The following is a 16,194-nucleotide window of genomic DNA, read 5'->3' on the forward strand; positions in this document are numbered from 1 at the left end:
TTGAAATTGTCATGTCTGCTCCCAGACTGTCTGGATTTTGTCTGTCTTTTATGTTGTCTGTCATTTCCTGTTTTATTTTGTTAAGTTTCCCTCATGTGTCTTGTCTGGTGTCTTTACTTCCCTTCCTTGATTGTTTCACCTGCTCTGATTACCTGACTCCACCCTGATGTGTTCCACCTGTGTCTAATTGTCTTCCCGCCCTCTTGTGTATTTAAACCCTGTGTCCTCTCCTGTTTGTTTGCTACACTCGTTGTGCTTATTCACCAGCGTTTTTGGATCCTGTCAGTCTGTCTGCCCGTTGTGACCCGTTTTTGTCTACCGACCACCGATTCTGCCCGTTCCTGATCTGCCTGCTCGTCTGGTTGTGACCTGGTTCGTTCATCCGACTACCGATTCTGCCTTTTCCCCTGGATACCTCAGCCTCCAACGATTACCTGTGTGTTTTGTCTCTCGCCTGGATTTTGACTGTGAGTAGCCTGTCCCTCATGTACCGTTGCTTTCTGTTCTGCTCTCCCGTGTATGACCTGGCCTCTTTTTTTTGACATCCCTCTGTTCTGCCCTAGTCTGGTTGCTGTCGGGATTACTCCGGTTCGGCCGTGCGGATCGCCCGCTGACCCCGCTCACAGCCCGGACGTCGAGTCCAGATTCCCACGCCTTCAAAGACGTGTTAACTATTGTGTGTTGTGGCGTTTCCCCTGTGATTGTATTTAATAAACACTCAACTTTTCATCTGTCTACTGGTCTTGCAATTGGGTTCAGCCTCTGTACTAAGTCTGTTACAGAAATAAAGTTATCTTTTTAACTGGATTTAAAGACATTAAAAAACTTCACATCACTTTTGTTTTTTACTGTTTTATTTTTAGGCTGTATTAATTCTTATTCTTATCAATCATTTTGACCATGTTGCTGTGTTTTTTTTTTTTTTTTTTTAAATTGACCATTTTGTGCACTTTTGATTTTGTTGGAGATTTAGGCAATTTTATTCATTTTTGTTCGTTTTATTACAGACTTTAATTTTGTTGAGTATTTGTTTATTTTATGGAATATTTTGTGCAATTTTGATTTTATTTAACATTTTGTGTATTTTTTGATGAGGTTTCTAAATATTTGTTTTGCTGAATATTCTACTCATTCTTGTTCGTTCATTCCTTCATTAATTAATCCATCCATCCATGTTCATTCAATGCCTGCCTTCCTCCATCCATCCATGGTTAAATATAAGATCCTATTGGCTGATGTTAAACGGGCTTTAAGTCCTTCAGTTCAGGACCAGGTTTTATTGTGAAAGTCCGGACCCTCCCCCCTGGGCTCATGGTCCTCCCCCCAGCCCGGTTCATTCATCCGCACTTCAGGCTCAGTCTACGGTGGACCCTACCTCCTGTGCCGCACCCGGGTCCTCCTCAGTCCGCTTCGGTCCTCCCTGGTTTTTCTCGGTTCTCCAACATGAAGCCCGGCCCGCGGAGCTGGTTCCGGGTCTGGTTCTGCTGCATCAGCCTGTTGTGCACCCGGATCCGGGCTCTGGACCTCCAGGACCTGTTCCAGTTCGGGGAGGAGGCCGGTGACGCGCAGCTGCCCCCAGGGTCGGACTCCACGGCGGAGCTGGACCTCAGCGGGTCCTTGCGCTTCTTCAGTGAATCCTTCAGCAAAGTTTACGTGAGTCCGACAGAACCGGGTCCGAGTCCGGACGGGTTCACTTTACCATTTGAAGTGAACTTAAACATTTAAAGTTAAATGTGGAAAAAACGCCTTTTACACCTGATTCTACAACTTCAGCTTTTCAAAAATTATTTATTTTTATCAGTTTGTTTTTCAGCTTCAGTAAAAATTCAAAAAACTTCAAATAAATCAATCAAATAAATGAGTTTCTGACGTAAATATGTAATAACCTAGTAATATTTGATGTGGTTTCAGTTAATTTAGTTCAGAGTTTTATCTTAACCCTTTCATGCAGAGGTCACTACAGTGGACAGCTATTCTACAGCTGTTCTCTTGTATATTCATGGGTTTTATTGTTTTAGTTCCATATCAGCCAACACAGTGGACAGTTATGCATCATCCCATACAGTGCATTTCACACAGTTACTGTAACTATGCTGTTCTTGATAAACCTGATCTGCAGTGACATGTTTTAGTGTAAATCAACAAACAAAACAGTTTTTTTTTTGCATATTATCTCCATGAAATGAATAATAACTGGTATTAGAGTATGTTAAAATGTGGACAAACATCTGATTAGCAGCATTAAAAATGTTTTTATTGTATGCTTTTCCATATCACTTTCTGATATTAGGTTATAAATACATGTTTCTTTGCTTGAAAAATTAAATGCATTGGGTCCGGCTGAGTGGACAGTTTTGTAAGTCCTTAAAAAAAAAAAAAAAAAACCTAAATCGTATGTTTTTTTCATGCCTAAAGAACAATAAAAACACACAAATATTATGACCAAGGTTCTCATAATTGCATGAAAGGGTTAAAGTTTGACTTAAAATAAAAAGCTGAAGTACTATTTTTCTGAAAAAACACTTGGATTTATCGATGTTATGATTCGACTGTTTTTAATCTTTTAACTTCATTTCTGTTTTTTTTTTTTCACATGAAAATTAAACTTCCATCTTCTGTGTACAACATTTGAAGGGTTCAATGAATTTCAACATTTTCACAAGACATTCTCAGGTTTTTGAGCAATTTATGTTTTTTTTTTTAAAATTTATATATTTTTGATTTTATTTTAGTAAACGTGGATAATCTTAAAAATAACTTTAGCACTGATTGTTTTTTTTTTGTTTTGTTTTTTTAAATTTCCTTCTCATGTTGAACTTTAGTTGATTCTAAATCTCAAACGTTCTGCTTCTTATTGTCTGTAACTTTTGCTGCTGAAGTTTTCATGTGTTGTGCTGAAGGTTTGTTGATATGTTTTTGTCACATTTTAAAGTGCGGATTGTGTGATTGTGTGGTGATGCCTGTGGAGGTTTTGCGTTGTGTGATGTTGTTGGCAGGTTCAGACTCAGTGTTTAGGTTGTAGCTTTTGTGTATTTTATTTTTGTGTTGTTGCAGTGTGTTGTGACATCCACAGATGTTGAATATGTTTACAGGCTGGAATGTGAGTCACTTAACAACAAGCTCAGATAAGGGTTTACTAGACACACACAGACACACACATTCCACAGGTCATGTGACTGTTAATCCTGATCCAAGTGTTTACATTCATTGTATAGAATCAGCTTCACATTAATCGTCAGCTTCACTGAAACACGTTCGTTTCCTGAAGTTGTTTGAGTAAAGCCATGTCCATACAAAACCGCATCTCTTCCTATCCGATCTTTTTCTTTGTTGTTTTCAAAAAAAGTACTCCGAAAAAAATATGGAGTCATTTCAGGAAATATCTGCGTCCACACAAAAACCATTGAAAACCACCGAAAACAATGTAGTATTGATGCCAGGCCTGTATGTGGCGTTGAAATGCTCTCGCAAAAAATGGAGAAGAAGACATGGAGCATACGCATAAAGCTTACTTGGTTCTACCAGGTCTGGTCCAATATTTCCTCCTGGTTGTCCTTCGCCGTGGTACCTCCAAGAGCATGTAGTGAATATTGATAGCTATAGTTGTTTGTTGCTCATTGTTATGAAAGAGCACCTGAATATTTTGATTCAATATTTCCAATAAGATCAATAGCTGTTGTGGCACAAGTACTACTCTGTAGTCCGCTGTTGTTGTTGTTGTGAAGTGGCATCTTCCAGAGCCCTATAAAGAGAGTTACCACACGATTTGATGTCGCCGCGCCGGCGATCATGTGGTTCATGTAAGCTTGAATAGTTCCAAATGAACTGAGCGCTCCCATGTTATATAAGGGGAGAGACAGTAGTGAGCATGGTAAATCTCAAAATAAACCACACACCACCGTTGTGTCACTGTACTAAAGCTACGCTGCTGCCGGTTCCATCTCAGAGCCTCTACAGATAAAGCTGTAAACTTTGGTTGTGACTCCACCCCCTGGGGGCGTTGTGTGTGTGTGTAATATTTTTAAGTAGTGGGGTTGACCACTGAAAGGACTGCATTTATCATTTTGAAAACTTAAATTTTGGGGGGAAAGGTTCATGTTAGTTTGGGTAGGCTACTTACACGAGTGGTGCTAACTTTACAAGTTCATTTATTCTGCAATTGTACTGTACTCATAAGGAGATGGACAATTGACCATTTTTAGCTTACCGGCCAACAGGCCGTAAGCTATTGTCATCATGCGGCATCCGGCGTCGTCTTCATCGTCTGTCGTTGTCTGTCGTCGTCGTCTGTCGTCGTCGTCTGTCGTCGTCATCTGTCGTCGTCATCTGTCGTCGTCGTTTGTCGTCCATTACAAAAATTTCAATCGTCTTCTTCTCCGAAACTACAATTCCGATTGACTTCAAACTTGGTATACAGCTTCTTTATGATAATGTTAACAAAAATTAGTGAAATTATTTGGATCCGGATCTGATTCTGGATTTGGTGCGACTTTGAAAAATTTCCCCATTATAAGAGATAGGAAGTGGATCGATGCAATAACTCAGTAAATATAAACGATATCAAGTTGAAATTTCTACAGTACAGCCCTGATGGGGAGATGACCAAAACATAATGGCCACATGCTGATCAGGATCTTCTTCTGAATCCGGGAACTTACAGAAAATTTAACATGGGCTCTTATGGGGAAAAAATTTCAATCGTCTTATTCTCCCAAACTACAGATCTGATTGACTTCAAACTTGGTATACAGCTTCTTTATGATGATGCCAACACAAGGTATTGAAATTATTTCGATCTGGATCTGATTCTGGATTTGGTGCGACTTTGAAAAATTTTCCTATTATAAGAGATAGGAAGTGGATTGATCCAATAAATCAGTAAGTATCAATGATATCAAGTTGGAATTTGAATTTTTTACAGATTTGATTGGAATATGACCAAAACATGGGCTATTTCTGTAATATAATAAATACACAGAACTGGGTGATAATAAATGGCATCTGGATACATTTCCCAAAGCTTTTAATTTGGCCGGTAAACTACAGGGTCATTGGTCCTATTTTTAAGTTTTAATATTATAGGACTGAGGTACAAGCAGAAAACAGCGGTTAGTTGTGAACACTGTGTGTCTGCCGAGCTCTGCTCTGATAACACACACAATAATGATATTGACCAGTGGATAGCATAGCGGCTAACTTAGCATGTTAGTGTTAGCACAAACACTAAACACATTAAAAACTTAACATTAGCAAACTCAAAACTCAATAGAATTCTTATAGAATGAGTTGGATCTTACAAACGCGAAGTGACAGAAGTTTTGCCTCCTTTAACTCATGAATGATAACTTTAATGAACTTTTATTGGCAGAGCTCAGCTCTACAGCAACTCTCCTCCTAATTAGCACATGATCTCAGCCGACAAACCTAACCAAACACCACCGGATTCAGCAAAACAACTAAAATAAAACACACTGATAACAACATTTGTACTAACATTACCTTATCTTAAAAACTCCATAATTTGTGGTTATAATGGTTAAATCTCAAGAGCTGGACAAGTCAAGCTAGCTAACTATAGGGCTACAGCTGAAAATCCAACATAACAGTTATTTAAGATAGAAATTTATGCAAACACTAACACATACCAAAGAATTTACAACATAAATGTCTGCTAATACAGGAAGTAGTTTGAAAGATGACGATGTTTTATTAACTTAGAGCTGGAATTGCTAGATCAGCTGGAATAGAAATGAATGTGTTCTGACAGTGTTACACTTAATGTAGTAACTGCTGGCCCCTCCAGAAGCCAGAAGTAGGTGCATATTTCATCGACCATTTTTTACAGTGGGAGTCTATGGAGGTATTGTTACTCTGTTATTGAAGACTCTGGTGTCTTGCTTCTGGGGTGAAAGGTTAGAGAGGTGGGGGTATAACATCATAATTTTAGAAAAGTTGTGGTTTGGTTTGAAAACTGGCGTTTTCAAATGTATTCACCCTGGGACCCGGTTTCAAAAAGTTGCAGTTGCAGTGACTGAAAATGCCGGTTTCATGTGGATGAAAGGCCTATCCGATACAAAACTTTTGCGGATATGACCAAAACCGTCTTCGTATGGACAGGGCCTAAAACTTTAGCATTTCAGCTGTTGTCAACTGATATGGACGTTAAAGTTTACAGGACGTAACAGTGTGAGGAAAACTGAGTAAAACCTTCCTCCTTCCACTCGTTTGAGCTGCAACAACAATGAAAATTAAAGCCGCAAGTGGCATCTAAAGGCCCTCGCCACGGGCACGTCCAGTAGAAGTATGTCCATCGTTCAGCAGGTGGCACTCTAGCACCAAATTTCAATGTCTTCTGATGAATGGGTGTAGGCCTGGGAGATTGGCAACTGATTCAAATTTGAGGCAAATCTTTACTCGTATGTCCAAACTAAAGAAATTTTTGTATAAGTAAATCTGTAGGGGGCACTATGCAGCTAAAATTAAATTTCTTCTGTTGAATGGGTGTAGGCCTGCAAGATGTACCACTGAGTCAAATTTGAGCCAATTCGGTGTTCGTATGTCCGAATTGATGAAATTTTCATAAAGGTAAATTTGTAGGGGGCACTACTGAGTGAAATGGCAATTTCTTTTGATAAATGGGTGTAGGCCTGGGAGATTGACAACTGATTCAAATTTGAGCCAAATTGGTGTTCGTATGTCTAAACTGAAGTCATTTTCATAAAGGTAAAATTGTAGGGGGCGCTATAGCGCCAAATTTCTCTAATAAATGGGTGTAGGCCTGAGATATAGACGTTTGAGTCAAATTTGAGCCAAATTGGTGTTCATATGTCCGAACTGAAGCAATTTTAATAAAAAAATTTAAAAAAAAAAACTTGTAGGGGGCGCTGTAGTGTGAAATTTCAGTTTCTTTTGACAAATAGGTGTAGGCCCGGGAGACAGATGTCTGAGTCAAAATTGAAGCAAATTGGTGTTCGTATGTCCGAACTAATGTCATTTTTGTAAATGTAAATTTGTAGGGGGCGCTATCGTACGAAATTCCAATTTCTTTTAATAAATGGGTGTAGGCCTTGGAGACAGACATCTGAGTCAAATTTGAACCAAATCGGTATTCGTATGTCTGAGCTGAAGCAATTTTTGTAATGGTAAATTCTCGAAGAAACTTTGCAATGTTTGCGACATCGTCACACAAAAACAGTAACACCGATCCCAAAAATTCGGCTAACATTTGATGCCCCACTTCTCTAGATACTGTACACCGATTTTGAGCTCATTCGGCCAAACGGCCAAGGAGGAGATAGTTAAAATACGACGTCAGCGAAAACGCTGGCTCACCATTTTGGAAATTTCAATCCAATATGGCCGACTAAGGGTTGGTTTAGGGGCGTGGCCATAATAATATTTTTTGTTTGTCTCCTCATGATGAATCTGTGTACCGATTTTCGTGGCTCTACGACAAACTTTATGTTGGACGTGCTCCCATTGGCGTAATGTATTTCCACTTTTTAAGGGGGCGCTGTCGCAACATTTCTTTACCGACATCTACGAAACCTATATGTAAATTCAATTTTGCACATTTCTGAATTTTGGGCAAAATTTGGTGAGTTTTCATAAATGTTCAGGGGGTCAAAATTGAGCTCAAAGCGCAGGAGAAGGAAAATAAATAAATAAATAAATAAAAAATATAATTAAAGCCGCAAGTGGCATCTAAAGGCCCTCGCCACGGGCACGTCCAGTAGAAGTATTTCCATCGTTCAGCAGGTGGCGCTCTAGCACCAAATTTCAATGTCTTCTAATGAATGGGTGTAGGCCTGGGAGATTAACAACTGATTCAAATTTGAGGCAGATCTTGGTTCGTATGTCCAAAGTAGAGAAATTGTTGTATAAGTAAATCTGTAGGGGGCGCTATGCAGCTAAAATTAAATTTCTTCCATTGAATGGGTGTAGGCCTGCGAGATGTACCACTGAGTCAAATTTGAGCCAAATCGGTGTTTGTATGTCTGAATTAATGCAATTTTCGTGAAGGTAAAATTGTAGGGTGCGCTATTGAGCGACATGGCAATTTCTTCTGATAAATGGGTGTAGGCCTGGGAGATTGACAACTGATTCAAATTTGGGCCAAATTGGTGTTCGTATGTCTGAAGTGAAGTAATTTTTGTAAAGGTAAAATTGTAGGGGGCGCTATGGCACCAAATTTCAAATTTTTCACATAAATAGGTGTAGGCCTGGGAGATAGACATCTGAGTCAAATTTGAGCCAAATCGGTGTTCGTATGTCCGAACTGAAGCAATTTTAATAAAAAATATTAAAAATTTTTGTAGGGGGCGCTGTAGTGCAAAATTTCAGTTTCTTTTCATAAATAGGTGTAGGCCTGGGAGACAGATGTCTGAGTCAAATTTGAGCCAAATCGGTGTTCGTATGTCTGAACTGATGTCATTTTTGTAAATGTACATTTGTAGGGGGCGCTATAGTGCGAAATTTCTTTTAATAAATGGGTGTAGGCCTGGGAGATAGACGTCTGAGTAAAATTTCAACCAAATCAGTGTTTGTACGTCTGAGCTGAAGCAATTTTTGTGATGGCAAATTTTTGAAAAAACTTTGCAAAGTTTGCAACGTCATCGCACAAAAACGGTAACATCGATTCAAAGAAGTCGGCTAACTTTTGATGCCCCACTTCTCTAGATACTGTACACCGATTTTGAGCTCATTTGGTTAAACGGCTTAGTAAGAGATAGTTAAAATACAACGTCAGCGAAAACGCTGACTCAGCATTTTGGAAATTTCAATCCAATATGGCCAACTAAGGGTTGGTTTTGGGGCATGGCCATAATAATATTTTTTGTTTGTCTCCTCATGATGAATCTGTGTACCGATTTTCGTGGCTCTACGACAAACTTTATGTTGGACGTGCTCCCATTGGCGCAATGCATTTCCACTTTTCAAGGGGGCGCTGCCGCAACATTTCTTTACCTACATCTACGAAACCTATATGTAAATTCAATTTTGCACATTTCTGAATTTTGGGCAAAATTTGGTGAGTTTTCGTAAATATTCAGGGGGTCAAAATTCAGCTCAAAGCGCAGGAGAAAGAAAAAAAAAAAAATCTGAGCAAGAACAATATAGCCGTTTCCATGGTAACCACGTATTTGGCCTTATGTGAAAGCTCTCGAGGTCCCCCACATGTCTGTGGGGTCAGATGTCACGTGTCGTGCACTTTCACCCGCGTGACTGACCCCGACTTGGCGTGTCCCATTGACTCCCATTCATTCTGAGCAGGTGTAAATATGCAATTTGTGCACATGTCATGTACATCTTCGGAAAGGTCTCAGTGCGGTGAATGTGAATATGTGTGAGAGTGGCGACAGTGGCGAAAGGCGACCGCGTCACTGGTGATTTTGTCCCCATGCGCCCACTGCAGACTCAATAGGCCCTGCGCCGGTTTTACTGGGCTCGGGCCTAATAATAATCTGAGCAAGAACAATATAGCTGTTTCTATGGCAACCACATATTTGGCCTTATTTGAAATCTCTCGAGGGGCCCCACATGTCTGTGGGGTCAGATGTCACGTGTCGTGCACTTACACCCACATGACTGACCCCGACTGGGCGTGTCCCATTGACTCCCATTCCTTCTGAGCAGGTGTAAATATGCGATTTGTGCACATGTCATGTACATCGTCGGAAAGGTCTCAGTGCCGTGAATGTGAATATGTGTGAGAGTGGCGACAGTGGCGAAAGGCGACTGCGTCACTGGCGATTTCGTCCCCGTGCGCTTACTGCAGACTCAATAGGCCCTGCGCCGGCTTTACTCGGCTCGGGCCTAATAATTATCTGAGCAAGAACAATATAGCCGTTTCCGTGGTAACCACGTATTTGACTTTATTTGAAAGCTCTCGAGGTCCCCCACATTTCTGTGGGGTCAGATGTCACGTGTCGTGCACTTACACCCACGTGACTGACCCCGACTTGGCGTGGTCCATTGACTCCCATTCATTCAGAGCAGGTGTAAATATGCGATTTGTGCACATGTCATATACATCATCGGAAAGGTCTCAGTGCCGTGAATGTGAATATGTGTGAGAGTGGTGACAGTGGCGCAAGGTGACCGCGTCACTGGCGATTTTGTCCCCATGCGCCCACTGCAGACTCAATAGGCCCTGCGCCGGCTTTACTCGGCTCGGGCCTAATGACTATATGTGGTAGTTTCAACATAGTAAAAATGTTCATTTTTTGGTTGTTTATTGTATCAGGTATAAATATATACAAGAACACACAATTTACAAAAAGACAACATGTACTTCAAAATAAAATATTTCTAATAGTTCAGGTTCTCATATACAGGGTGAGAGTCCAACTGCAAACTAAGTGTTTACCACCGAAAAATTACAAGTCCTGTGAAAATGAGGTCACTTCCTGTTGTGTCATAGACACATAAAGAAAGACCAGGGGTTAGTAAATAAATGGATTCCACTCCAGTACTTGTAGACTGGGACAAAGACAACAGTCTGATTAAATGTAAATGTGTCCAAATACTTATGGACCCGAGTGCATTTGTTGAGTATTTAGCCTTGATTTGTTTCATCCTAATTCAGCCATAAATGCCCAAAGACATGTTTTATTGTCTAGTATCACATTAAACCCTATAGACTCAGTAGAGTTTTAGACTTTTTCATTTTTTATCTCCTTGTTCTTCATGTAGAATCATAACGGACATCGCCTCTAAACACAAGAATAAAGATCAGATTGAATCCATCCTGAGAAAAACGTTCAGACAAAGATTTTAGATGAATTTCGGACAGAACTGATCAAATATTCAAAGATTGGAGTCTCAGACTCTGAAACCAACTCAGACTGGATTAGAACCTGACATTAAACAGCTGTAACAGGAGGCCACGTGATGCCTCCCCCTCCCCCGAACCCCCCTTAAACCAACACTCATCAGACCACACAGGGTCTCAGGAAGTCAAGAGTCCTGATGCTGGTGGAGATGCTTCAGGCCAAACTCAGGCAAACTGCATCAAGTTTGTTGTTGGAGGATTAAGTGGTTCTGTTTCCAGGACCGGAAACAAGGGGGGGGATCTGTTGGTTTTACCCCCAGATCGTTCAATCAACTACACAAAACAGAACATCAGGATCTAATAAGAACAGAAATGAGAAAACATCTTCAGACTGAGGCTGTGGATTTGATCGACTCTGTTTAGGCCCGTAAACCTCTGGATGCGGACGTTACAACATCACAACCAGAACCAGAATCAGAACCAGGAAACTCCAGGACTCTGTTCTGTCAGATGGGATTTCTATGTCTGTCATGTTTACATTCTGAAGTGAGAGGACGCTGCTGTTTGTACCAGAGGTGGATGTTGTCTGGTTTCTAAAGCGCTTGGAGATGAAGAAGTGATGTAGAAGTCTCCATGTGATCCGTTGAGATTCACCTCAACCTCCACCCATCAGATCAAATGCTCTGTTCATTGTCAAGTTACATCAGATCCCTGGGGAAGGATCCTCTAAGCTTGCGACCACACAACCCCACAAAAAAACCACAACCACAACCACAGCCCCCCTGGAAAACCCTGGTTCTGCTGATGTGAATCGGTTTCAAAGATGTGTCGTCAACAATTATTTGGATGGTGGAGCCTTTTCAGATGCTGGTGGGTTCATGGTTTATGACGGTGGTTTTTGGGGTCAGTGGTTAAACCCTGAAGACCCTGTGAAGTCCAGCTGAAGTAGATCCATGTCTTGAATCATGGGTGATGGAGTTTTTGTTGTAAATCTGAGGCAAAGTCCCAGGGTCTCCTGTGTGGGATAAAACCAGTGGTTCATGGTGTTTGACCACAGAACTTCAGTCAGTCAGGATGTTGGAACATGTTTTAGTTCATTCCTTTTAACAATATTATGCCACAGTTTATTATTAACACAACTTACAGATCACAGTGGATCTACAAATAAACAAAACATTTAGTAACAGGCATAATATTGTTAAAATTATTCTTATTTTTATTGAAGGGGTCATATTTAGCTAAACCCACTTTTATTAGTCTTTGGTTCATTTATTTGTGTGTTTGGACCCTACTAGTTAAAAAAATTTGAATTTGAACCCTCCAGGTGCTGCAAAGCTATCTTTATGTTCATTCTGGCAAAAATCTAGTGGATTTCTACAACCTGTTTCTATTCCTAATTATACTTCTCTTTTTTCTTTTGTTCAGACAAGGTATACTTTTTAGATGTTACCTGCTTGACAGTTTCGACTGTGACTCCAGTCTTCCAAATGACACGTCAGCAGCACGTCGGATGACGCTTCTGAGGAAGACTGGAGTCACAGTCAAAACTGTCAAGCAGGTAACATCTAAAAACTATACCTTGTCTGAACAAAATAAAAAAGAGAAGTATAATTACATAAACAGAAGACAAAATGAATGTCATCAGCCGTTTCTATTCCTGCTTAATTTGTTACATTTGTAACTAGTTACGTCATGACATTTGCATATATAAGGTCAAGGTTTCCGACAAACATTTCTCAGAGTACAACTTAATTGTCAGCAGCAGCGGTTGTAATCCATACTGAAAATATGTCCAAACTTTGAGCCAATTACCTAAAATGTTCAGTTGTTGATTGAACAGGACAGAGCAGCACAGCCAACAACCTGGAGGGGGTGGGGCCTGAAGTGGCTCATGTGCATTTAAAGGGCCAGTGGTCAAAACCACCTTTCTGGTGTCCTTACTCAGAAATAGGGTTGAAGATGGACCTGTGGAGTTGAGTTAATGAAAAATTCAGACCCAAGCAAAGCATCAGGGCCAGCACGTGGCATAGGCCATATAGGTGGTTGCCTAGGGCACCAACCGCTAGAAGGGGTGCCTGGTAGGCAAAAAAAAAAAAAAAGTAGTAATCATTATAGTAAATAAAGAAATACTAGTACTGATAATTTCTCATTAACTGTCTTAAAAATAAAGAAATGAAGAAAAAAACAAAGTAACTCCCCCTGTAATTTCTCAGGTGAGCTCTCCCTGACTTGGTGCTCACTGTGTGTGTGTGAATGACAGAGACAGAGCGGAGCTGAATGACAGAGTCAGACAGGTGTTGAACTAACAATCCAGGTAAAGGATACAAAATTTATCACCATGAAAAGGCCTTCCAAGCCCTTAGCTCCTCAATGTCGAAGCAGAGAAAAGAGGAGGCAGAAAAGTAATCCAATTATAGAGGTATATAACTTTTTCAAAAGTTAAAAAATGTTTGATGTTACTAGCAACAGCTAGCTGAATTGAAATGAAGCAAAGTGGGCTAATAATGGTACTGTAGATGATTAAGGTACGAGTTATCTGCTAAGGTGTCTGGTTTACTGCTGGTTAGCTGGTTTATATATGTTTCTATCTGGTTACCTCCACCAGGAGGTATTGTGATCACTTTGCTTTGTGTATTTGCGTGTTTGTGTGTTTGTTTGTTTGTTTGTTTGTTAGCAAGATAACTCAAACAGTTATGGATGGATTTTCATGAAATTTTCAAGAAATGTTGATACTGGCACAAGGATGAAATGATTAAATTTTGGTGGTGATCGTGGGGGGGGGCAGATCTGTCTTGGTGGAGGTCTATGCTCTCCGAGTGCTTTTCTTGTTTATATATGTATATATATATATCTGTTTTACGGCTGGCTGCTTTGCGCATCTCCTCTCACGCTTCGCGCATCTCCTCTTCGTGACCCAACCCCCCCGTGTGTGTGTGTGTGTGTGTGTGTGTGTGTGTGTGTGGGGTGGGGGTGGGGGGGCAAATTGGTATCTTGGCTGGGGTGTCAAAATGGCTTGAACCGACCCTGCATAGCATTTACAGTTTATGCAGACCACAGGGAAATGTTTTACAATACATAATTCCATTAAAAAAAGCAAAATATCAGTCCTTTAAGACATTTCAGGTTGTTCATATCTTTTTTAAGTATAGTTTATTTATTTATAAAAATAACTAAAAAGATTGTGATCAATATGTTCAGTGTAATGGGCCTTATGCTTGACACCCCTGCTTTAACTGGTCCCTGTGATTCCTCAGTCCACGTACCCCCCATAGGAGTGACATCCTGCTGCTCGGGGCCTCCCCACTAACTACCACCCTGAAGCTCCTCCCACCTCCGTCGTATGGTCGAACCCTGGCAGGAAGTGGCGCCGAGCCGCGTGCGGCGATGGCACATCTGGAACGTGTCGACCACAGACATCTGTCGTCCAAAAACCAGATGTGAGCGCTCAGAGATCTTCCTCCGTCCCGTTCTCACACGGATAATGATGATCTCAGGGGTCGGACATGTGTGATGTCAGTGACGTCTGGCAAGTTTCCACAGCTTCCACTGAGCGCGCTCACACACTACATGTATTATTACTACATGCAGAGGCAGGACAGCTGCACACAGTTTATCATAAACACACGACTGAAGCTACAGGAACATACTGTACCCTACATTCAAGAAGAACCTCCGCAAAACACCAGCTTCACTGGAAAACTCACACAAACATCACATCTTTAGCTTTTTAAAGATATGAAAGTGTCTAAAAATGTCAAGTAATCATTATCAACCAAACATCAGTATATTTTACATTTTCACTAAACAACCAAAACCAAGAATTTTTCAATAAAATAAATCTCATGAACTACTCCTTATTTCAATTCTGGTCAGGAAAAGAATGGAAAAGTCATGGAATTATAAAATCTGGGGGCAATTCCTGTAAAATCATCACATATATATAAAGTTTATGATGAAATCTGAGAAATGAGAGAGAATCAAGAGAGAAATGACAATTTTGTTCTAAAACCAAACTATAAAACGAAAGGAGAACAAATGAAGATGAACAATAAAAGCATAAAATAATCAATACCTGAAATAGAAATGTGAATAAACTGATGGACTAACTTATAATCACAGATCAGAGGCTGTAAAGTTATGTCTGCCACGGAGGATTTGAGCTCAATACGTGGTTTAATCTTCTTGTGAAAAGTGTTGACATTTACTCTGAAACGTGTCTGACATCAACTCCTTAGTGTAAATCCATGGTTTCTGTTGGTTTCTGTTCCTGTAAATCGTCCCTGTAGGTTGATAATAATTCATTCCAGATGTGAACGTCGTCGTTTGCATTTAATGTTCTTCAGTTGGTTTAGATGATTTGTTTCAAAGGGAGTGAAACATTAACATATGTCACCATTTGCCATTTTAATGGATGTCTACAGAGGACAACGATAAAACTGGAAACCATGAATGTTTCCAGATGTACTGTAAGTTTTTATCAAATGTCACACCATTATTTTGTATTATTTAAAGGATGATTTTTCTTCTTGAGTTAAAGATAAGAACGATGTAAAATCTGAAAAAAGACGTAAACAGTGTAAAATACAAGAGACAGAAAAGTAAATAAACATGAAAATAAGAGGATGAAACTGCAGCTGATTCTGTCAAAGTTTGTTCATTGTTGGACTTTAGACTCATTCAACAAGATGAAACATACGTAAAATGTGAATATAATAAAGAACACATCACAATATAAATGTATCACAATAATAATCATCGTCATCAGTTTTAATACTTTTTGTCTTTGAGTTAAATGATGCATCACATTAAAAATAAGTTCAGCTCTTTAAAACCAAAACGTGAAACTAAAACATTAATTAAATTTTATGTTCTCCGCTCTGCTTTTTACAGAAGTTTTTTATTCTGCTGCTGAAGTTCATTAGAATCCAAACACTTGAAGCTGAAAAACCTCCTTTAACCCTGATACGAAAGCAGTTTGTGTCAGATTATTATGAAAAAAGTTCATTCATTGTTAATGTCGACCATGTGATCCTTTATAAAGTGAACAAGAAATATTAAATCTAATGGTTTTACTCAAAGCTGTTAGAATTATTTAATATACAGCTCTGGAAAAAAATAAGAGACCACTGCAAAATTTTCACTTTCTCTGATTTTACCATTTATAGGCATGTGTTTGAGAAAAATGAACATTTTTATTTTATTCTCTAAACTACCGACAACATTTCTCCCAAATTTCAAATAAAAATATTGTTATTTACAGCATGTATTTACAGAACATGACACATGGTCAAAATGACAAAAAAAAATGCAGGTGTTTTCAGACCTCAAATAATGCAAAGAAAACCAGTTCATATTCATTTCTAAACAACACAATACCAGTGTTGTAACTTGGAAAAAGTGGAATAACCCTGATTTTCAAT

At 39.7% G+C, this 16,194-nt stretch overlaps 1 protein-coding gene across 1 annotated transcript in view; it reads left to right on the forward strand.

The window, feature by feature from the left end:
- Positions 1-1,399: 1,399 nt before the first annotated feature.
- The window catches only part of LOC115434262 (nidogen-1-like), a 54,252-nt gene continuing 39,457 nt past the window's right edge, over positions 1,400-16,194 (forward strand). Inside the window, exon 1 of the mRNA XM_030156149.1 lies at positions 1,400-1,653. Coding sequence (XP_030012009.1) covers positions 1,444-1,653 — 210 coding nt within the window. The 5' untranslated portion in view covers positions 1,400-1,443. The remainder of the gene's footprint in view (positions 1,654-16,194) is intronic.

Source organism: Sphaeramia orbicularis, chromosome 1 (genome assembly GCF_902148855.1).
Source record: "Sphaeramia orbicularis chromosome 1, fSphaOr1.1, whole genome shotgun sequence".
NCBI classification, from domain to species: domain Eukaryota; kingdom Metazoa; phylum Chordata; class Actinopteri; order Kurtiformes; family Apogonidae; genus Sphaeramia; species Sphaeramia orbicularis.